General features: G+C 39.3%; 3 protein-coding genes across 3 annotated transcripts; 1 reads left to right on the forward strand and 2 right to left on the reverse strand.

Moving 5' to 3' along the window:
• Positions 1–5,156: 5,156 nt before the first annotated feature.
• LOC102792185 (transcription regulator protein BACH1-like) lies at positions 5,157–12,531 on the reverse strand. Its single transcript, XM_006796594.3, has 5 exons — positions 12,427–12,531; positions 10,479–10,736; positions 8,977–10,143; positions 8,678–8,884; positions 5,157–6,308 (listed from the first exon to the last, which is right to left on the reverse strand). The coding sequence occupies exons 2-5, from the start codon at positions 10,716–10,718 to the stop codon at positions 5,973–5,975; spliced, it is 1,950 nt and encodes a 649-aa protein (XP_006796657.2). The 5' UTR covers positions 10,719–10,736; positions 12,427–12,531; the 3' UTR covers positions 5,157–5,972.
• A 79-nt stretch (positions 12,532–12,610) lies between these two features.
• Positions 12,611–17,833, reverse strand: usp16 (ubiquitin specific peptidase 16). Its single transcript, XM_006796596.3, has 18 exons — positions 17,591–17,833; positions 17,341–17,407; positions 17,054–17,247; positions 16,869–16,972; positions 16,673–16,785; positions 16,360–16,592; positions 16,190–16,282; positions 15,904–16,034; positions 15,708–15,795; positions 15,254–15,332; positions 15,041–15,132; positions 14,905–14,958; positions 14,649–14,807; positions 13,884–14,559; positions 13,597–13,691; positions 13,366–13,452; positions 13,125–13,269; positions 12,611–13,045 (listed from the first exon to the last, which is right to left on the reverse strand). Exons 2-18 carry the CDS (start codon positions 17,399–17,401, stop codon positions 12,924–12,926), a joined length of 2,526 nt encoding a protein of 841 aa, XP_006796659.2. The 5' UTR covers positions 17,402–17,407; positions 17,591–17,833; the 3' UTR covers positions 12,611–12,923.
• A 64-nt stretch (positions 17,834–17,897) lies between these two features.
• On the forward strand, positions 17,898–19,916 carry rwdd2b (RWD domain containing 2B). Its single transcript, XM_006796595.3, has 4 exons — positions 17,898–18,370; positions 18,447–18,514; positions 18,968–19,336; positions 19,448–19,916. The coding sequence occupies exons 1-4, from the start codon at positions 18,158–18,160 to the stop codon at positions 19,698–19,700; spliced, it is 903 nt and encodes a 300-aa protein (XP_006796658.2). The 5' UTR covers positions 17,898–18,157; the 3' UTR covers positions 19,701–19,916.
• The last annotated feature ends 3,782 nt before the right edge of the window (positions 19,917–23,698 follow it).

Below are 23,698 nucleotides of genomic sequence, written 5' to 3' on the forward strand. Positions count from 1 at the left end.
TCAAATGGATTACAAATAAAATGTAAAGGATTGAGATGTAACCTCAGCATTCAAGGATAAAATGGGTTTGATGACACATCCTACAGTCCATTCATCCCTGATTCACCTTTCTGTTTGCCTACCTGTTTCCCCTCAATAAGGCATAGCTTTTGAAATAAAATCCTCATCCTCATCATTATAAAGATCAACATTAAACATTCCTGGTTTAAAATTGGCCGGGCCTTGTCACACATATTTGAAAATCCTGCAAATGTAAGGAAAATATTTTGGGTGAAAGTCTGATACTGTATCCTGCTTGTTTTGTCTATGCATGCAGGATTAGTGTCACATTTCAGATGATGGAACAGGAATAAGTGTAGCTATGACTAAAGACTGTTAAATTACTCATTAGCTCAGTTTAGACTTGGACTGTTTACAATGTCTATCGAGTGCCACAACACTTAAGATGATTGCAGTTTCTGGCATTCCTGAACATTAGTGATGTACTTTATTGTACCTTAGGTACCTAAATATTGAATACTTAACCTAAATATTCATAAAGAATCAAATATTAAATATTACAAATTTGCCAGTTTGCTTGTATGTTTATAGTTTTTTGTATGTGCTGAAGAAAAGTTTTTAATATCTAAAAAATTAGACATGAACTGCACGTGGCCACAATTTAAATGTATAGTATTTACACAGTGGTATTTTTGCGTAAAGAACACAGCTTATAATTTTTGTCACGAAGCTATAAAGAGTTGTTTCAACAGCTGAATGTTTTCAATGCTAACGTATAAGACATGGGTATATCTTGTTATTATCATATTTATGTCAGAGTAAAGTCGAGTACAGGGTAGGCAGGATTAAAGAATACACTCTTCTGTCATCCAAAAAGACTTTTGGAAAACAAAACAAAAAACAGTTGCCTATCAATGTATTTTTTTCAGCTTTTCCCAAATATAAATATAGTCCTACAGATATGATATTTGCTTTGGGAGCGTTGATGGAAGAGCATAGAGAGAGTCAAAAGGGGTTGCACTGTGTCTTTGTGGCTCTAGAGAAAGCATATGATGGGGTGCGAAGTGAGGCACGAGGACAGGGTGAGGTGTGCATTTGGAGGGACAGATGTGTTTAAGGTGGGGAGGGGATTATATCGTGGGTCGGCGCTGAGCTTTTTCTTCTTTGCAGTGATGATGAACTCTCTGTTCAGAATGTTTTTGATGACTGAAAGAGAAAATTTAACATGAAAAATAATATAAATGTTAATTCTGTCATTGAGATAGGTGTACGTTTTTACCGTTACTTAAAATACACCTTAGAAATGTGTTCTATATTGTTAAAAGATCTGAAATGGATGAAAACCCTACTCTGTTTGTCTTTGTTCAAAGGTTAATGGGTTCCTTTAAAGCTTTGTGGGCTTTTTTCTTAAGCTGAAAAAAAAAGAGATTCTCTGTCGAATCTCTCACAACAGTGGTGTTAATTAAAAACCAGTGTACTTGGCAGAATTGAAGGCATCATTTCTTTGCTTTCCTCCTTGTCTTTTGACACTGATAAATTCAAACAATTTCCCCATGACTAGTAAAATAATATACTCTGGTACAGTATGGTGAGATTTTGTCCTCAAATACCCTTTCTTGTGCTTATAGTGTTCTAAATTCAACACAGGGAGGATTGTTAGGATGAGAAACAAGTGTGAGTGTAATCTGTCACTGTACAACCAGCTGTTGATCTGAAGGTTGCAGATCAGGGTGCTGCCTAGCTGGGGCCAGCATGTCCCCTTGTTCCTCTCATTTCTCTGTGAGATTACAGTATTATGGTCCTCATTCATATAATCCTGTCAATGGGATACAGCCCCTTTCTCTGCACTACCCCCAAAATGAAGTTCAGCACTTCAGCATGTAATCAGTTAGGAGACAGTAGGTTATGAGACTTATGTGGTGCTGCAAGAAGGTCACAGACCTTATGCAGGGATTAATTATACAAGTATTGTGTCTTTCTCCAGGGTTTAAACTAGAGAATATTGGTATATAGATCTTCTCTCATTAGTTTTGCATTCACAGTGTTTCTATTTTGGAAACACCATTGGAGATGCTAATTGACATTTCAGGATATTAACTGCTATTTACTGGGTTTCAGACCGATATTGTAATAAGGATCTTGGGTCATGTTGGTGTGCTATTCCAAAATTGAATTGTCAACTTTTCTTCAGCGCTTTGTTGTGTTTATCTCACAAGGAGAATGGATAAGAAGTGTCATATTTACAATCATAATCATGCATTCGAGCTTAAAATATTGGTGCCTGCTACCTTCTACATATTATTTGCATCTGTGCCATAAAAAGAAACTCTCTGCAGTCCTACACTGAGCAATGTCATTGTTATTAGCATATATGTTCTCCTTTAGCAATGTTGTGAGCAAGCTAACTTCCAGATGCTTTAATTTCTAATCTTGTTTTTTTCCCCTTTCCCTCCTGTTTCCTAATCCTTGCTCCCCGAGTGTAGTACGACTCCACCGTCAAGAGGATAATGACTTGAATCATTGCATAAAAGGGACGTAAACGTTTTATGGAAATATAATCATGTATTGAGTGACAATAAAAAATAAAGGATTTATGATTACATCGACAATAAGCTGAGCCAATTCAAGCTGTCACTTTGATTTAAAAAATAAATGACCCAAATAAGAACAAAGAAAATGAGACGGTGAAGAAAAACCACAAACAACACCAAAGAAAAGTCTGAATGCGGATTTCAGGGACAAAAAAAAGGAAATATAGGCTATGACACAGAATATGTATCAAGACAGATACTGAGGTCAAGAGGGCTTTGCATTAATCTCACATTATGACAGTTTAAGGTTTTGGTATTCTGATGAATTCCAGGATTGGGCTTTAACTGCTTTCATTTTGTTTGCTGGTCTTTAATCTTCTAACCCTGCGTTCTTAATCAGAACTCAGAGCAGGTTTTTAATCTCGCATGAATGAGGCCGCGGATTATGGGCCTCTGACCTTGCCATGCCTCGCAGCTGCTTCCTCCTCAAATCAAGTCTTTCGTCCTGTGTAGCTTGCAAAAGAGGGATCATCTTAGTCTTGCACTACAATGCTGTAAATTCTGAACCGTATATAAAAGACAAACACTGTGGAACAAGTGTTTTAAGATGGAAATTTGTAAATAGGTGCTTGTAGTGCTTTTTTTGAAGGTGATATTCACGCTGACACGCATCAAATTGAAGATTTGGTACAGATGCATCGTTCCAGCGGACAGAGATCATATCTGATGTCTGCAGTATTATAATGATCTAATCATTTTGCTTTTTAGATGGAAAATCAGTTGTCGTGCTCGGAGTGACATCTCTTTGTCAGGGTGTGAGGTTACTTTTCAAAAACAGGTTCCAGTTTTATGAGTTGCTCCATGGCTGCTGGTGTAATTACCACTTTAACCTTGAGGATTCTGTTCTGAGGAAAACAAAATGAGATTGCTTTTTCTTTCATTGTCCCCAAGTGCTACCGTAGTTATTTCAAAGGACACAAAATAATAATTCACATCAGAAGACAAAAACATCTTGACAAAATTGCTTCTTCAACTTTACAAGACCTTCTTAAAGTGGTGTTTCTGTTCTGTACTGGTTTGTTTGATCTATGATCCTCTCCAGTCTGCAATGAAAGAGGAGCACTCTGACCAGTGTCGGATCAGATTGTTGCTTTGTTAAGCCCCTAAAATTTAAACCTTAACAAATGCACAACCCAATTTTCTTTTGGCAGCCTGGAACACGAACAGTAAAATGAATTACTAGTCATTGCTACTGATTGCTAAATGTTACTGCTCACAGATGGATCCTTGAGGAGGTTGTGCCACTGCAATAACTTTTAACTAAATGTTTAAAAAGAGTGAGAGAGGAAATAATAGTAAAAGAAGGGCAATTAGTAACAAACAATAAGGTTAATATTCACATCTTTCCTTGTTTGGAATATTCTTGCTGTATCATTGTTGAATTTGTGAGCTTTGGCAAATGGCTGATTATTATAAAGTATTACATAAAGATTGTTTGACAACAGTTATAAGTGAGGGGTCACTGACTAGCAGACTGATGTGTCATCTTAGCGTATACCTCAGAACATCCAAACCTAATGTTTATTGTGTATTTGGGATGTATTTTAAAGGTTGTTGTCTGCATCATCTATACCTGCAAAAGGACTAAATGTTGCCCTAAACATGTAGACACTTAGGTGTGTGCCATTTACAGACAACAGATATGTTGATGGCTAAAATGCAGTTAGGATTTTTTTTTTTTTAAATAACATCTGTCTATGTGACGGAGACAACAGGTTGCTTTTCATTTGTATAGGGGTTACACATTTTTTATTGTGTAGAACTACCACTTCTATCCAATAGGCAAAAGTTTTACAAACTCAAATGACTGGTCGGGTGCTTTACGAGGAAAGCTATCTTTCCTGCATCTACAGAATAACCCTGAAATCTTAGTTGTTTAAACTGCAGGGATTACAGGGATAGTTGTCAGATATGCCGTACTTTTTAAAATTTCCTGTCTGCAGATTTCCAGGGTACCTTTGCTCTTCAAAGTGCTAAGGTCATTTATCAGCCTCCATCTGACTCTGTCTTTAATTCCAAACCTTTTTTAGAGCCTGCTGAATTATACTTTGCAAAGCCACTGCAGAAGTACTAAGTCTCTAGACAACTATGTTACATATTGTGTTTATAGACATGAACTTATGAAGACATGAACTTGTGTGGTTGATTTTGTTGGTTAAAGTTTTTTAACTTTGAAGGTTAAAGTTAATTTGTTGGCATGGCCAAAAGATTTTAGTAAGAGCCAGAGATAAATCACAAGATTGTTTATTTGTTTTTTAAACCGGGTTTGTTAATGGGTTTTCATTTACTCAATTAAATAAGTTTTGTTTAATCGCATGATGAGATAACAGGAAATTGCACATTTTTCTGTCAGGTGGATTAGCACAAACTCCTTGCCTTCCCTTATTTAGAGTTCAGTGAGCAGTTACCCTCCCTGAAGGTCCAGTCTGAGCCTCTTAAGTTACTCTAGTCACGTCTGTCTCATGTGGTGAGGTAGAGTTATACTTCCATCTACTGGCCAAACTCTGGTAGTGCACACAACCAAAGATTGGAAGTTGAAATAAAACAATGAATGATAACAAAGTGTTGTTTATTTAAATTTGTAATCCATAAAAGCATTTAATAAAAATACTGAACATGCAGACAAAATAACATGTAACACAATGCCATCAATATTAGCTCTGGGTTAATGTGCAATAGTGCTTGAAACAAGAATATACAAAGATGCCCTCATCTTTTTGAATCCATATTACACAATTGCATAAGGCACATTTTGCATAAAATGAAATAACTTCTTATGTTCCCTTGTAACACTTTTAGACCTACTAGAGTTTAAAATACATTAGTATTCAAATAATGCGGTTGAAAAGTTAGGTTAGCTGTGAAAATTTGTTAGTCTACTGGAAAAGATTCAATTAGTTCTATGCCTATTTAATCAAAGAAATAGCATAGTTGTAAATATTACTACAGTATGTGTTAAGATTAAAACAACAGACTAATTAGCGTAAAATAAAACATCACTTTTTCATACCTGTTTGGGTGCGCAGCATGATTCAAAATACAGTCAGGTTATGAGCTTCCCTGAGAAAAGCAAACCTACTTTTATCCTCCTAATTTTCAAATGGAAACTTTTAGGAACTGCTGCAGGAAATTGCCTGCACCTTCAAAACAATGAATACTGGTTAATTTTTTTGCTACAGTAAAATGAAGACTAGAAGTACAGCAAAGAAAACGCCTGACATGATAGTTGCCTCTACCAGGCAGACAATTATTTAGTGAATTATTTAGTGCTTTAGGAAAGCATGTCTATCCCAAAAGAGGATTACAGTATAGAACCAAGTTTCACCCTTTGACCTGTGGGCCTGCATGATTACAAGTGACCGTGTAGTTTAAGTCCAGTTACTATAAGCTGCTGTTCATATCCAGACAGGCACTGAGCAGAGATGTAGGAACAGGGCAGCCCGTGTCCTCTGTGCCGGCCTGCGGCTCAGAGACTTGAACTGTTTGTACAGTTTGCCCGCTGTGCTCACACTCTGAACTTACCAATTCGATTGCTGGAACAACGTTGGGAGAAGGGATGGGAATGTCTTGCGAGGACAATCTGGAAAGAATCTGTAACTGGTCCTGATCAGAGCAAGATTCAACACTTTTACACAGGCCACAAAGGCTCTGCTGCATGTCCTCAAGGTTTTGCTTCAGTTCTGTTTGCTCCTGGAGCAGCCGTTCTTTCTCACTTTTCTGTGGGGAGGATAACAGTAAAGCTCACTCATTTTTGACCTTTTAATGATGCATTTGGTTCATTTCATCTACAATTTAACTGTACAATTTTTTTGAAAGCCCAGTTACTACTAACCTCTTGTTTCCCTACCTGCAGGCTAGCTAGCATTTTCTGCTCTCTGGGATACATACTGCAAAGCTAAGAAACCTGCAGCAGGTTCTTATGAAGAGAGCAAGGTGTACCACTGCTAGCTGCAGCTGGAGTTCCAAGGAATGACATAATCAACATGAGCTGAGGCTAGCTAATTAGCAATTAATAAATACATAAAAAGACATCAATCAGTGGAGCTGGTAGCAAACATTTAACCAAAATTTCTCATATTCTCTCTATAGTATTTAATATACTAGTCCAGTCAGTTCAATCTATAAACCTATCTCTACCACTCATTATTAAAGTTATTTCAATAAAACAGGATACATTCAGTTACTTTTACCACCCTACGTACAGCCATTTGTGTTATATAAAGTGGACAAGAACCCCTATGATGATGAAGAAATCAAGGTTCCAGTTATCCTGCCCGGGACAGGGTTACCTGGGTACAACCTTGGAGCTAGAGGGTGAGTGCCTGGTTGCTGCACTTGAGGACAGGGTTCAGTGCCATTCAGATTGGGGCGAAGGTTCTGGCAGTCCTATCCCCAGCTTCCAAAGCTAGCTTTTGGTACACAGAGTGTTGCTTCTCTGGTAGGGAAGGGGCCTAAGCTGGTGCACAAGGTGTTGAGATACCGTCTAAATATAGCCGGCTTGGCTCAACACATAGCTCAGGCTCTGGAACTAGTTTCCTGGAGAAGGGCTTGACTCTTTTTCCACTCTGGAGCTGTCCTAAGAGGTGGCAGCCAGGGGTAGGTATGCTTCTATCCCCCTGGTTTACTACTAAAAAGTTGAGGGCTTTCTTCATTGGACAAGAAGGTTGCTTTCCTGAGCAAAATTCTAGAGGCAGCACTGCTGTTGTGGTGTTAAACCCAGAACCAGATGGTGACCTATGGAACTCTAGATGCAGCTGACAGGTAACAGCAGTGGACTGCAGCTCTTGCAGTAGCTGAAGCAAAAAACGTGTGGGAGGGGTTTGATGTGACCATGAAATGAGACTTTTGGTCTGACGACTCAGGAGGGGATAATGGGGCTCTACTCACATTAGATACAATAGGGGTGGGATACTGCTGACCTCCACTGAGGACTGAGGTGGTGGGAAGGTGGGAAGTATGGGGTAACTGGTCTGTTGTTATGAGCCATTCGGACCCTGTGCAACCACAGCGAGAGCTTGGTTTGCATTACTGGCAGAAAATCGGATTCATTCAGGTGGCTGATGATCTCCGCTGGACACAGATTTGTCACAGATTCTGTTCAGTTTTTTGGACACATCATTTGGGCGTAGCCAAGTAGGTCTCAGCATTTCAGGGTAGCATTTTGCGAATGATGTGGTTGCGTTGCCTTCATCAAGTAGTGACCTCCAGCTTGCAGTGCAGCGATTTGTGACCAAGTGTGAAGCGGCAGAAATGAGAATCAACACCTCTAAATCCAAAGATCATGGTTCTCAACCAGAAAAGGGTGGAGTCCCCACTCCGAGTCTGGGAGGAACCGCTGCCCCAATTGGAGGAGTATCTTGGGTTTTGTTCACAGCTCAGAGAATACTGGAGACTGAGACTGGGTAACCAGATAGGGGTTGCGTCCACAGTGATGCAGACACTTTACTGATATGTTGTGGTGAAGAGAAAGCTGAGCAGAAAACCCAAGCTGTCAATTTACCAGACAAATTACATTCTTACCCTAAACTATGGTTACGAGCTCCGGTTAGTGGCTGAAAGAATGAAGATAATGGATACACTCTGCGAAATTAGTTTTCTTTAAAAGCTGACTGTGCTGTCCCATATAGATAGGATGAGGAGCTTGGATATTAAAGAGTGACTTGTAGAGCTGTTGCTTCTCCACATTTAAAGGAGCAGTTGAGGTGGCACCTGACTAGGATGCCTCCTAGGTGAGGTGATTTGGACATGTGATACCAGGAGGAGGCACCCCCAGTGCCCAATGGGGAGATTGTTTCTCTCAGCTGGCCTGGGAACAACTCAGTGTTTCCCTGGACAAGCAGGAAAGCAATGTTAGGGAGAGGGAAGTCTAGGCTGCTCTGCTTAGACTACTGCCCCTGCGACCCGAGTGTGGATAAGGGATAGAAAAAGGTGGTAAGGATGTGCCAGAAAGAAGTGTTATCCACAAAGCTGCAGTTCACAGTGGTCATCATGTCAAAGTTAAAAAAAAATATTACTAGTTTATGAAATTACATTATAGCATGTTTAAGAGTATGTTTGGAAAATCAGGCATGTTAGAGTCAACTTACTAATCCTTTGATTTCACATTCTAGCTGGTATATGCTGTCCAGTTTTCTCTTCCGGCACCGCTGTGCAGCCACACGGTTTTTACTTCGTCTACGGACGTCATGGACGAAGTCCAGCTGCTCCTGGGTCAATGAATGTTTTTTCAGAAGCTGCTGAAATTCACTCCGGCTCAGCACTGAGATTTGCTGCACTGGGAATGGAAGCTGAACCTGAAGATTAGAGTTAAACAATTTAGATTAATTTGATTTTCTATCTTCCATTACCAATAACCAAACATCAGACACATATATATAATAACAACCTCTTCCGCTCTTTTGTTGTTGGCCTCAGTATCGCCATCTGTGTCCAGGTCTGACTCATCAGCAGAGTTTATTGAGGAGGACATACAGGGGCTCTTCTCTGCCTGAGACAAGCTGTCGGTGTGTGTAGCTGCATCATCACCTGTTCCAAGGTCCCTGAGAAAGGGACAGTCTCCTACACTGGCACTCAGGTCCAGCTGCTTAAGCCAGTGAAAGTCAGATGCTTTTGCTAGATTATTTTGTTCCACTGGATCCACAGGAAGTGGCTGAGCCTGAGACGGGCAGAGGTCAGACCAGAATCCTTTTGCCAGATGTTCAGCCACCTCCCTCTCCACGCGACTTCTCTCGCCATATCCTTCTTCATGGCTTAGAGTAGTCAGTGCAGAGTTTGAAAGATCACCTGTCATTCCCTGTTCAAAGTGAGCCTCACTCTGTTTTATTAAAGTACTGCAATCTTCTGCCCCTGAAGTCTCGAGTGGACATGAGCTAGGGATGCAATTGGTTTCTGCACCAAGTGTCTCAACAGTTTGTTTAATTTCTCTGCCTGGTGGATCAATGAGTTCTGGTGGATTCACATCCCCTGAGGCTGACAGCTCACAAGATAAGCCGCAGTCTGCCAAACTCATCTCACTTTGACTGCACACGTCTCCCATCTCTAAAATGTCTTTTTCACAAAACTGAGACGGATGATCTGCTTTGTCAGAGTTTGGGCAAGGCAGAGACAACATGGGGCACATTCCATTTCCTGTTAACTCCAGAGATAAGGGGGCCATTTGTGGTCCACAGTTCTCCAAACAGAAGTGTTCCTCCCTGCTGTTTGTCTGACCTTGTGCACTCTGTGGACACTGCGACGGGAAGTCTATTTGTTCATCACCTCCTGAAGGCACTGAGCTGTGTGACTCACATGATTCTGGTTGTCTACTCTCTGCACGAGAGCCAAAACTTGCACTAGGATCCCGGCTCTGGCAACAGACTTTTTGCTTGACCTCCTGTGAGGATTTTTTGCTTTCAGAAAACTTTGGGATGAGAAAATCAAAGCATGTCGACTCCAAGTTGTGAAATCCTAAAACCTCAGCACTGCTGTGAATAGCATCAATGTTTTCTTTGGTAAAAAGGAGCTTTGATGTGTAGGCAAATTGAAGCAAAGGTTCAAACCCCTCTACGGTCACCTGCAGGGAAAAGACATAAATTGTTGAAACATAATAAAACTCAGGCAGCTCAAAAATTCAGTTTCAACAGGTCTCTTATGTACCTGTATTGACCTTTTCAAGTTGAATTTTCCAAACACTGCATATAAATTGTTTTTCACTCACATTATGACACAAAATGGACCAAGTAATAGAAGCTAGTGGACAGACAACCATGCATAACTATGCATACACTTTTCATGGATAATAGGGATAAAATAATGGTGCCTGTATAACATTATCACCATTTACTTTCAACAGTATCATCCATATTAGTTTTTTCCCTATATAAATTGGCTGAACCCCAAGGCACCAACCTCATGTGGCAAGGTGATGATGGGATTCTGGCTGGTGACACTGGTGACCCTGCTGTGAAAGTATTCACTGCAAGAAGCCAAGACAGAGCAATGAGCACGGAAACTCCTGTCTTCCACCACCACCGTCACATCACACAGGACGTCCTGCTGTCTCTGCTCATTCAGACACTGCAGAACGTGGGCGCTGTGCACTGCAGACTGGAAGGTGAACACCGATGTGCGAGGAGCTTGGAGCGCCATAGTTCTTACAAGCTCAGCCTGTGCAAAAAAGAGAGCCATATGGAGTCAACAAAATGTCATGATTACACAAGAAACATTTCTCTAGGTTTATCAATGTGTATTATATTATAGTGGCTACAGAGTGGAGCCGTTTACATATTTGCCTAACAAGTGAAAGATTCCCAGCTCAAGACACAAATATCTTTGATTTGGAAAAAGAAATCTGCCAAATCATGCAGAAGTAACTATAATTATTTTCTTCTTTTGTCTAGATTTTGCATCCATTTTAATTAATTTGTAAAAATAAATAAATAAAAGATACTAAGTTGAAATAACAGAAATTAATGGGTTTCTGGTTCTCCGATGTTGGTACTGTAACTCATCTATGACAACATAAGCCGTTCCAGATTTTAGACCATTTGTAAGTTGTCGACATGACTTTGAATGTATGTTTTCTTAAGAGTTTGCAGACATTCTATGGAAAAAAAATGAGCAGAATACAATACAACTAATCATTGCTTGCACTAGAGGTGTCTTTAGCAAAGCCTTCAGTGTATCATTAGGCAACCACAGACAGCTGCAAGGCACATTTTTTTGGTGAAAAAAAAAAAGAAAAAGAATAATGCATAGTATCACAATATTTTGTGTGGCAATAGCATATCAATACAGGGACACCTAATATTTATATTTTATTTAATGAATTAAAATACTGGGAACATTACGAACAAGGGGGTTCATCTCATGTATGACCATGACCGAGATAATGTTAGCCGAGCAAATTTATAAATCATAAATTTATAAATCATCAAGACTAAAAAAAACAATGGACACACTTTTAGTGGGAGAAAAAATAAGCGAAGTGAAATAACTTTATTTTACTGGATAAATGATAAATGGCCTGTATTTGTATAGTGCTTTTACTAAAACAGACTGACAATGTTAAACGTAATATGCAGTTGGAAAAAAGTGAGAAATCCCAATGTTGAGTATTGCAAGGGGAGTTTTAGTATTATGTAAAGTTATGTAAAGGTTCAGGAACTTAAACTGCTGTTATGGGCAGCAGAAGTGGTACAAGACATCCAACCAGCTACTTGGCGAAACACTTGATTGTGAATAAAATTCTCCCTCAAGGAAATTACTAATGAATAGTTAGTCAAATAGAATTTAATACCTATATAAATATAACGACATGTAAAAACATGCTCCAGTGCGTTTTTTTTTAAAAATCTGACTAAAGTAACGAAGACAAAAATAACTATAACGTTCGCTAAAATTACTTCTAACATAGTCCTTAAGTTAGGCGACTGCCTCTCAATATTTAACTATCTAACTTCGCAAATATTTAATCTTGCCGATAATTAATAGTCCCCCACAGCAAGGAAATGTGGGTTAAACCGTGACTCTTTAACTTGTACGCCAAGTTCAACGCTAAAATGCTGACTCACGTTTAGCCAAGTTAATCAACTGGGCCTGGTAGATAAAGGCAATAAAAGCATGTCCAAAATTATGATCAGTTCGTTATGTTACTGACGACTTATAATAGATTCGTTTAGCTAAACAAATAACAGTGGTAATTGTCCGTAAACGGAAAAGCTTGAGGCTAGGCCAGACCGTTAGCTTTAACTGCGCTCAGTTCGTGTTTATCCGTTGCTAGCAAAAAACAGAAACTGAAACATTCCGCTATTGTGACTTTACTCGATGCTCTTTAAAAAGCCAAACGTTTACTGACCTGCCATGCTACCTGGATAACACTGCCATTAGTAAATTTAGGGATAGGGTACAGATGCTTCTGGCCATTCCGAGCCTGACTTCACTGTAGTCATGTGACAGCTTGGACAAGGAAGCGCTAGCAGCACTTACTGCGCAGACTCATAGCAAGTATCGACAAACCAGCACACAGGAGAGGAGTTTCTGTTTTTGCAACATTTAATTACATGACATTGATTTAAAAAAGAAAAAATATATATCTACATATCATCTATCCCAAGCTTTCATTAATATACTGAAACTGTGACTTCCAGTTCCATATTGTCGATTCATTGTCCAACTAGGTTTTCTGTACTGGTATGAGACTGATAAAAATGACCTGTTTAATATTTCAGACACTGTCATACAATTTCAGACACTGACAGAACAGGTACAGGCGGAAATATTCTTTGAGATCCCTTAGAAGGTGAAACTGAAGCAGCATTGGTTTATTTGGATTTCCTGAGTGGTGATGCACAATTAGAGGAGCCTTTCATAGAAGAGGAGGTAGGCTTGGCAGCTCTGGACTTTACTCTCACTCACAGGTTGAACGCTTGTGTCGCTGATGTGGAACCAGGATCCTCTGGATGGCTCTGCATCTCCTGAAGGGAAACGATGAGTTTATACATTTCATATTTAGAAGTGTTTATCCTATTAACGGTCAAGCCAGAGTACACCCACCTTCTGTAAGTCCATTGGATGAGGGCTGAGGGTACTCGGGCCGCACTTTCACATAGGCCGTGTAATGACCTGACCTCATTGTTCCACTGTGCTCTACGATGCCATACAAACCGTATAAGATCTGACTATGTCCCTCTGGGATATTCTGTTTCAAAACAACTAGTGGTTAGTGCTTCTACATTTAATTCACTTATAGCCGTCTTTGTAAAGTATAATAAAACATGTTACTTCCCATACTTACCTTGCATTTGACTGCACAGAAGGGAGCTAGATCCAGTATCATAGGAAAGGTGACATGTCTGTTCACCTTACAAATACTGTAGCCATTCTACAGGTAAAAAACATCATTAAAATCCAAATAGTGATTTCTTGATTGCCTTACCATAAAGGGTTCAATGTTCTTTAAAGCTTGGCTCATAACTCTGTGATAAAAACCTTAGCTGACAGCGAACTGGATCAGTGCAGAGCATACCTGTTGAAATCTCTTTAAATGAAGAGTAAGGACTGAAGGTGGAGAGGAGATAAGGATTTGCTTCAAGGCATCAGTGTAGATATTCTTCTTGGATCCTACACACAGCACAAAAAAGACAGTGGGTTTTAGTCGATCCCTAAACTATGTATGAAGAAAGTTTAATAATGGTATTAGAAAAGAAAATTACACATTTGTGATACTTCACTATGTAAAATTGCATGTGCATAGACTACAGCAAAGGACATTAAATAGCAGACTAAGTACTGATGTGGGAGCATTTTAAATACCTCCAGACTTGTTGTTCCCCAGCTGCCGTTTGGTGCAGGTGACACAAAGTAAACTGTTGTTTTGTGTGAGGGTTTCTACTTCTGTGAATTGAAAAAGGCACGACTGCACTGAACACTCCTGTTTCTCTGGGATTGTCCTGGCAGCCATCGTGTGGAAGGCCAGCTCTGGATCTTGGTTGACTACTGTATATTCCTTAGTCTCCATCACTCCATCTTCACTCTCCATGCTTTGTTCCATTGTGTCAGTGTCTTCTATAAAGGCATCATCCAAGGTTACTTTACTCATTTTCCTCACCAGCTGTGTGTCTTCCTCTTCTGTCTTGTCTTCTTCATGACCCATGTTAGACATTTCATTGCATACGGTGCTGTCCTTTGAGTCCTGCTCCACTGATAAGGCAGTAAACCGGTTGCTGACTGATGAGTCAGGGTCACTCGCTGAATCCTCATCCTCTTCTTTTTCCTGCTCCACCTGCACTGCGTTGCGGGGCTTTTGGTCCTCTTCAGACACACTGACTGGAGCAGGATGTTGTGAATCTTCTTCAAGTGTTTCATTATCAGTGTTTTCCCTGTCCTTTGAATCTGCTGTAGTATCTGTGTGTTCGCTCTCAGCCTGGCTGGGAGAGGTGAGACTGTCCAAAGTGGCTCTACCCTCAAGCTTCTGCTGTCTTTTTTGATGCTGAAAGTCAAGATGGATTAATTTGGATTAATTAATGAATTAAGTTTAGGAAAACAGAAACTTCCTTCAGTATGCATTCACTGACACACCTTTGCCTGCTTCTTTGCTTGCTTCTTGGCTTTCTTCTGCTGGTACTTGCTGCCAGCCCCAGTGGGAATGTCATCATTCCCACTAGTCCGAACAGGGCTGCTGCTGTCATCCTGGCTTGAAGCACTGGTCTTCTTTTTTTGGTTCTTCTTTCTATATGCCTATAGGATGCCACAATAGGGAACAATAACTGATACAGACATTAACAAATAACTACTCAAGTAACTATCAAAAAAAAACCCCAAATGCCTGCTTTACCTCATCAGAAACAGGAAGGGAAAGATCTAAAAACATCTCTGTGACCACAGAAACCTGTAAGGATGAACAAGTGGATATTTTTAGAGTGACATCATCAGGATATATTCTCTTCTTACTTTCTGGTCTTCATACATACCGTTCTACACTGCTGACACATTATAGTGCTGGTAATTTCACCACCAAAAACTTGGTCAACAAAGTTTTTTAGAAATCCATTTTTCTCATACTCTGAAAGAAGAAATTAAATATCAGAGCCACATTTCTCAAAGAAAAGCTACTGTGCAAAAACTTTAGCAACATACTTTTGTTTATATAACACTGATTAATAATCCACAGCAGCATTACTTGCCTTTTAGTAGCGTTTTCAGCTCTCCATCTGTGCCTTCTCTAGATTGTTTCAATGTGTCCATTATTCCCGAGCTTATTCTCTGTTGACACAGATACAACCGTAATATTCAAAAGATGAAAGATACCTTTGATTAACCACAAGATGGAGACATCCATTCTTCACAGAATCTTAATTTTAGGGCCTTTACCCTTAAAATTTGCTCCTGTTAAAACCTCTGCACACAGAAAATTAACCAACCGTCTGAGAAGAAGAATTATAAGGTCATTAAATAGGACATAGAAAATGTTTTTAAAACACAATTTCTTACATTTAATGCCGCCACATAAAACAACTCACTATAGCAGTGTTCTGCTGTCAAACCAATTTCTCGCAATCTGGAGAGCCACAGTTCTCATTTTAGTAGAAATCTATCAGACTTAAATATGGGGAGATCTGTTTCAAACTCAGTACACACATTGTGCTCCTCAGCTCTCATGCCATCCAACAGGTAGCGCAGCAACTCCTGGCTATCTTGCTGCTGAAATCCTTTGAACCTGGCAGCCCTGCACAGATAAGATGAATGATGAGCCCCACTTGCACTAATGCTGGGAGCTATACTTTTAAGCACATCTTAAAGTTGACTTTTAACATAAAACTATAGTCATTCTTACTTTCTACAAACTTGTGTGAACAGCTCCCGTGGTGTTACTACACTCTTCTTCGATTCCTGAATCTCACAGAGTAGGTGATACATAGCCAAAGTTAGAGATCCGGCACCGTCTAACTGCACTTCTATAGGCTCCTGTAATCATAATAAAGAAAGTTAGTTATAAATAGGAAGAAAGTTAGTTATAAATAGGAAGTTATGTTCCTATATATCCTATATCCTATCCTATATGTAGTTATGTTCCTATATAAATAGGAACATAACTACTCTATTGAATGGGGAAAACACACCAGATCTAAGGAAGCACCAGGTTTAATGTTGAGACTTTTCTCTTCTGTCACTTTGTTGAGAGTCTGTCTTAAGAGTTGTGTTTGAGACAGATTCTGGAAAAGAAAACGATAGCAATCAGTAATAACTCTCACTGAACTCAAGACCGGCATCATGTAAGGATCAGTCTTACCTGGATGACTGCATTGAAAAAGCACGTGTTTCCCAGATTGCTCAGACCCTTTACTGAAACACCACAATGCTCTTCAGTTGTGCTCTTCTTCTGAGATTTCCCAACAGTCTCTTTCTTTGTGTTTTTCTTTTGGTGATCCCCGTTTTCTTTGTTTTCCTTGTCCTCATTTTCATCTTCTTTTACAGTCTCCGCCTTCTGTTTAGCTTCCATCAAGGCATCTTCCTCCTTGACCCCTAAAGAAAGCAAACAGGGTTGACGTGGTTATGAAGCAGTCTAATGTATGTGCGTGTTAGACTTCCCCAGTGGTACCTACTTTTCTGTGGTCGTTTTATAGAATCTGAAGATGTTTGCTTTTTCAGGTTGGTTACTAGCTGAGCCAAATGCCCTGTTCTGGAGTAATGGACTTCATCATCACATATATAACACCTGCGAAAAACCAAAAACATATTATTCTCATTTCAAACTTGATGTAGAGGCCTATGATTAGCAAAACAACATAAAATGCTCACCACACACTAAAGTTATCCAAGCTGACCACCAAGCAGTGTGGATCAGACCGGGGAGTTTCATAATGTTTGATGGCATGCTGATTCTCAGAATTTCGTCCACATCCCTAGTGGAAAAGATGCATTTAGAAAAAATGCACACCATTTTAAACCCAATGACAAATAGGTACAAAAAGAAAAAATCTCACTCTATGGCCGCATTTCAAGCACATCCACAATCCTGTTTCTTGTTCTTCCTCAGCCTCCTGTGGCAGATGGTTGTTGATATTTTCTTTATTTTCTTCCTGCTTACAATCCTGACAACTCGTCCAATCTGAGGTACCAGAAAGTTTCTTGAGGAGAGTTTGGTCTGTTCCCTTCTTAATATGCCTGCAGGATGGAACTGTGACAATAAAGATTTAAATGAAATGGAAGTCTCACACTAGGCTTTCCACAGGTTGTTGCATGACATGAAAGATGATGAAATATTCTTTACCTGTCAGGTCAAGCTCATCATCCTCCTTGGAGGTCTTGTCCTTTCCCCTCTTCTTTCCCATTTTCACCTGTAGAGATGGAAATCGAACACAGCACTCAAGTGAAACAGAAGGCTAGCTTTGGCTAATACCTACATGAGATTATAATGCTGCTAATAGAGTTCAGTGACGGCAAATTCTGTTTAAAAAAAAAACACAATAAGAAATATATCGTTAAATTTAATCATCACCCTCATGGGCCATTCAACTTACTGTGACAAACCGAGCCTAAAACCCTAATCGTCTTCAGTTTCGTTTACTTTCCATTCCTGACTTCTCTAATTCGGACATAATTACGTTAGACTGTTGACTGGAGAAATAAATCACGAGCTTTAGTGTAAATACGTTGATTCGCAAAGTTTAGAACACGCAAAAATAACTCCAGTGATTTGGCAGGGAAAAAAATCCCAGCTGACACATGCAAAGGAACAAAATGTGATGGGGCCGCTGTTTCTGCTGCCGTGTGTTTCCTGCGTGCGTCGGCCAAAAGAGTCCGAGTTCAAACAAAACTTCATTATTAGTCGTTGCGGGACACTAGACAGTGTCTCTGTATGGCTATACTGTATACATAAAAATATTATTTTGTTTTCAGATTTCATACTGTTCTGTAACGAAATCAATTTTAGAGGCTGGTTTACGCCCGGAAAACATGGTATGGTATATGGTATGTGTTAGCATAAGTGAGTCATATTTTTGGACGTACCAGAAAACTGTGTAACTGGTAACTTTTTAAATGAACATTAGAAAAGATTGACTATTTTAGTTCTCGACTAAAGCAGCATGTCTTACTTGGAGTGGGCTGAGTCTCAGCTTGCAGAGATAGAGCTGCTAACCAGCATGTTCCCCACCGTGGAGGAGCTGGAGTTCACTGACCAGCTGGCACTAGCCGAGCTCAGGGACTACGTGGAGGGCTCAGCTTCAACAGGCGGCCCTCCACCGTCCAGACCCCAGTTTCTCATCAAACAAAAGCTGGACTCTGCGAACACAGAGGGGGTAACTAATCTGTCATTATATATAATTTTGTTTTAATCATTATTTGGTTTAATTTCTCATGTTTTTCCCCACACAGACGGTGTTCATTCTGTCCTGTGCTTACCCATCTGAATATCCTAGTGTGTTACCAGAAATAACAGTCCGGTAAGCGATTATCCTCATTTGAACTCCTAACATACAGGAAAATAGTTAGGGAGCTCACTCAGGAGAGTCTCATCTGCTTGTGTACAGACTTGTTGAAGAAAAAGAGAGAGCGCGAAAACAATAGTATAGTGAATAGAATACTAGTGGCCCAGGTTTTTCTACCATATAGGAAGCGCAGCCTGGATGAGCACAGATAGCATTCACAGTGTTGCCTTTAAATATAGTTTTGAATGAAAGCAAATTTAATTTGTGTAACAATAACACAGCCACAGCAGTAAGTGGAAGAAACAGTGCCTCTAATTTGTTTTAAGTGTATCATTAGTCACTTTAATTAATAGCGCTGAACCTCCTGAAGCTGTGCTGTAATTGCTCCCAGATATGGAAATTCCCAGTGCCAAGTGACCTTAAATGTTCTTTGAAACCTTCTTAGAACATGTGTTATTCTTGCTTCAGGTGTTATGGTCTCAGTAGGGCCCAGCAGACACAGCTCCAGGCACTTCTTAACGCATACCTCATGGAAAACTGCCAGGGGGAAATATGTGTGCTCTCTGCTGTTGAATGGGTGAAAGACAACCTCCAGCTTTTTATTGATAAGAGCTTATTAGAAGCCCCAGCTCCTAAGAAGGAGTCTGCCTCTCCTCGGATGCCCGAAGTGTTCAGCCGGCTGTGGATCTACAGTCACCACATTTACAACAAGTCGAAGAGGAAGAACATCTTGGATTGGTCAAAGGAGCTGGGCCTGTCAGGGTTTAGCATGCCTGGGAAACCTGGTATTGTGTGTGTGGAAGGTCCTCAATCTGCCTGTGAGGATTTCTGGTCCAGGTACCTTGCCTGTTGATTTGGGTTTTTTTGGGGATGACTTAATATCACAACCAGAAGCCTGCTGAGGTGCCAGGTTTAATATTTTTCCAATCTTATTCCCCTATTTCACAGAGTGAAGGTTTTGACATGGAAGAAGATCATGATTCGACACAGAGAGGATATTTCCCTTGATTGTCAGAGTGAGGACAGCAGGCTTGTTGAACATATAGACTCCCTGCGCAAATTTACAGGCTTTGAAGAAGCAATGTTTGACCCCCATGGAAACAGAGGCAATCACATGGACCTTGGGCAGCTCTACCAGTTCTTGAATGAGAAAGGCTGTTGTGAAGTCTTTCAGATGTATTTTGGCATTGAAGGGAGGTAGTAGTCAGACCGAGATAATGGATGTACATAGTTTTTGTACCGGTGCCTTGTCACTGAAATTACTTATTCTGAAAATAACTTTTAAATGAAATGGGAATGGAATAAGCTGATAAAATGAAATAAATTAACTAACTAACTTTTTGGGTTTCAAAGTTGTCATACCTGCAAAATTCACTGGAATAAAAAGCAGAAAGAACATTTCTGCAATTTTGAGGAACAGTTTTCATTTCTTTCTTCTTCTTTTTTCTAATAGGCATATTTTATCAAAAGAAGGAAGAAAAAAGATGTTTATCTGAGAGTTTTCTCAAGGTCTTTAGTTATATTTGCAATTTTAATACTCCTGCATATCACGAATTGCCCCAGGTGTTTCTTTTCTCAAATGGCACCAGTGTGTTATTACTACTGGGCTATTATAGGATTTTCAGGTTTGATAACATTTTAATAATTGAACAACATTGTCAACAAAATGTGGGATATCTGTTTTTTTAAATCTGTTGATTTTCTTTTTATGAATTATAGATATCATAAGCATGGAAATTCCTTCTCCAATTTTCTTTGAATGATTAGTTGTTAGATTAATTATGCGTTGCTGTGGATTATACACTGGCAATTAAACCGTGTGGTTATTTATCATTAATCTTAATTTCTCCCCCACCAAGCCTTGGATGAAAAAACAAACAAGTTCTCTTTGTTGATTCCCCTCACCCCTCTGGAGTTGTGTCTAACGTATTATGATACTAATGGTTATTCTTGATTTTCTTTTTCTTTTCTTTTTTTGATGCAAAGTGCACTCCTTAGATACAGCCTTTAAAAGGTTGTATCAATTTACCATTTTTATCACATAATAATAAAGAAATACAGAAGAATGTAAAGTCTTCAAACGAGTCTGAACACAGAGTAATTTAATTTAGGAAGTTAGATTGCCAAAGTTATATTACAAGTGAGACATGTACTTTTAGTAATTCCTGTGATTAATTTACTATTAAAACTAACAATAAAAGGTATGATTAAGTCTGGTTCAGTGCACAGTTCTATGCTGAAATAACACAAATTGAAGACAAAGTTGATGTTTAGATACATGCAGATTGTACTTGCAGACTCTGTTGGTCTACACTGTCCAGCAGATGGCAGCATAACATAATTAAATTGGGGAAACATGGAAACAGTAATATCTTAACTTCCTAAACATGTTTAAAATCCTAACTTCTGTCTAAAAGCATGAGAAAAAAGCTGGAATAGTAAAGCAATAATTTGGATTAATTGGTGTTCACTTGTTACTTATGTGAAAACTGACTACTGTGATTTACAAGCTCAGACAGTGTGGAGTGCTGTAAAAACGGAGGGGTTGTATCTGTGCATTTGAACACAAATTAAAGCAGCCAAAACATCACAAAGTCCTTTACAATCTCCATTTGTGATTTTTTTCCAAATAACATTTGAAATACTATGTGTTGAACAGATACTAAATCTAGAGGCAGCCACGAGCAAGAGTTCCTCACCTTGATTTTAGTCCCAAGCCACATTTGTCCTGTGAGATGCTGGTTCATTTTACAGTCTTTGTGCTGCTTCTTTTGACAGTCCCTTTTCTGCCCTTGCTGATTTTATGGGTTCTTTTGTTCTTACAGTGTATATTCACTCTTGTCAGAGGTCTATTGGAACAAGGACTTCTGACTTTTATCTTCAAAGTCTCATCAGAAAGCCCTTCTGTTTCTTTGTTGAAGAGAGTTTGACTTTCAGGTGCATTCACATCATCTGATTCCTCAGGATCCTCAGTAGAATACTGTAAATCAGAAGAAGTGATCCACATTATACATCTCTGGGTCTAATAATCCTTCATTAGTTAGCGCTTCTATATGAAGGTCTCTGCGCTGAATCATTCAGCGGGGATATGCATCATTACTATACACTGTAAAGTTATGACTAATGATGTAAATCACATCACAGCAGCTTTGATAAAGGACTGAATAATGGAGTATGGACCGCAAATTACTGTAAGAAGCAGTCATGTTTCAATAAAGTAATTTGGTTTTCATGTTAAAAGAAAGTGTATATTGTAGACTCACAGAACAGCAGATGACATATCCTAAAAACTGACCTGAAAATGTGCTAATTCTAAGGAAATTAGTCAATAAATGCTTGATTTATGGCTAAATAGAAAGCTTTGTATGGTTACTGTTAGACACTAAGTGTCCTTTCCCACTTATTCCTTGAATAGGTGAGCTGGCCAATGGTGCTTGTGATATTCCAGCACGTGATCGCGACATGTGACAATGACTGCTGTTCTAAAGTCATGATAAATTTATGCCTTGAAATATGAATGCCAAAGTGTGAAATGGCTCCATAGCGTAGTCATGCCTGCTCCATCAGAGGTTAATTGGTTTCTACCTGCAAGCTGAACCTTAGTAAATGTGTTTGTAATAGTTCATTGTTACAATTAAGATCTTAGGGAGTGGAAAACTGTTATTGACCTGTACTGCAGCTCTAGTGCAAATCATTTATACATGTTCACAGAGTCAATACTAACTTTCTTCTTGCTGTAAGTAACCTGTAGAGTCCTTACCTTTTTACCTACTGGTAGATAGAGAGAGCAGTCCAGTGATTACTAAAGAATAAGAAAGCATAAAGTCTTTGGTTATAGTATCTGGTGGGACCCCCTTTGCAACTGAATGTAACTGTGGATCAGCACGAGATTAAAGGAATTTTAGCCTGTCTCTTGTACAGAGCAGCTTCATCTTATATGTTAGTAGGTTTCCTCACATGAACTGCTTGCTTCATGTCCTTCCATAACACGTCTGTTTGGTTAAGGTCAGGACTTTGAGTTGGCTGCTCCAGAACATTAACTTTACTCCTCTTTAAGCATTCCTTGGGAGACTGAATTGCATGGGTCGGTGTCTTGCTGCGTGACCCACTTTCTCTTGAGATTTGATTCACAGTGGTGCAATCCAGATCTTACTGTTTCGTCAATGATGTCCAGTTATCCTAGCCCAGACTGTGATTCTACAACACTGGATTTTCCTGTCTTCAGACACTTCTCGAAGTTCAAATTTGGTCATATTCATCAGCAAACTATTGTTCCAACAGTCCTCTGGTTGTCCCATGTGATCCTTAATAAAGTAGAGAATGGCATCAATGTTCTCCTTGCTCCCATGCACATCATTTCTGTTTACTGTTCTCCTCCTAGCCAATGCGAGAGAGGCCTTTAGTTTAATAGAGCAGGATTTCTCAGTGTTTTGGTGACTGGGCACCAAGTTAAGGATCCAGCATTTGGTTGAGGGCTGGATGGGAAAAGTGCACATATCAAACCAAATAACAAAGCTGACATTTCTTAGCTAAAACAGGTGTTAGAAGGAGGGCTTACATACAACTTCAAGTAATGTAATTGCTGTCATATCAAAGGATCATGGATTATGTTGTAAATGTAATTCTTGTTACATCTTATTCCATATATTGGAATATGAAGTTTAGTAACCACCTATGTCTGTAATACTGAGCTTTTGTAATCTCTGTGTGAATTTAACTGCTATTCAGTAAAATAGATGAGAAAACTGCCCTCTGAGACACTTTGGATTCCTTTGTGAACTCTCAGAGTGATCTTTGATATAGTTGAACACTCTGGGAAAGGAAATGGTGATCTTGAATCCCATCCATTTGTATCTGTCTGTCTGTGGATTCAATGATTTTTCTCAGGTCCTCAGAAGTCACCTTTTTTGTCACTGAACACTTTCCAAAATGTGTTACGAAACAGACTTTAATAGATCCCTGTTCTTTAAATAAATCGGAGTGCCAGCTTACACTCATTGTCATCCCATTGATTGAATAACTGACTATAACCTTCAAATTAAGTCCTTATACCTAAGATTCACACATTTGCTGCTCACGCATATGTAAAGTTTTATCATTGTCCTCAATAAGAACAATGTATTATTTCTTTAATTTACTTCTCTTCGACTACTATCAGTACTTGTGTGAAAATGTAATTATATTAAAGGTTATACTTAT

Source organism: Neolamprologus brichardi, chromosome 14 (assembly GCF_056152115.1).
Source record: "Neolamprologus brichardi isolate AB-2024 chromosome 14, ASM5615211v1, whole genome shotgun sequence".
Classification (NCBI taxonomy): domain Eukaryota; kingdom Metazoa; phylum Chordata; class Actinopteri; order Cichliformes; family Cichlidae; genus Neolamprologus; species Neolamprologus brichardi.

Coding starts and splice junctions, on each gene's coding strand:
- usp16 (XM_006796596.3), bottom strand. CDS start 17,401: ATGGGAAAGAAGAGGGGAAAGGACAAGACCTCCAAGGAGGATGATGAG. Junction 16,593..16,672: donor TATAAAACGACCACAGAAAA/GTAGGTACCACT, acceptor TGCTTTCTTTAG/GGGTCAAGGAGGAAGATGCC. Junction 14,560..14,648: donor AAGCAAAGAAGCAGGCAAAG/GTGTGTCAGTGA, acceptor CTTGACTTTCAG/CATCAAAAAAGACAGCAGAA.
- LOC102792185 (XM_006796594.3), bottom strand. CDS start 10,718: ATGGCGCTCCAAGCTCCTCGCACATCGGTGTTCACCTTCCAGTCTGCA. Junction 10,144..10,478: donor TCATCACCTTGCCACATGAG/GTTGGTGCCTTG, acceptor TTTTCCCTGCAG/GTGACCGTAGAGGGGTTTGA. Junction 6,309..8,677: donor AATGTGAAATCAAAGGATTA/GTAAGTTGACTC, acceptor TCCTCCCCACAG/AAAAGTGAGAAAGAACGGCT.
- rwdd2b (XM_006796595.3), top strand. CDS start 18,158: ATGTCTTACTTGGAGTGGGCTGAGTCTCAGCTTGCAGAGATAGAGCTG. Junction 18,371..18,446: donor ACTCTGCGAACACAGAGGGG/GTAACTAATCTG, acceptor TTCCCCACACAG/ACGGTGTTCATTCTGTCCTG. Junction 19,337..19,447: donor TGTGAGGATTTCTGGTCCAG/GTACCTTGCCTG, acceptor CCTATTTCACAG/AGTGAAGGTTTTGACATGGA.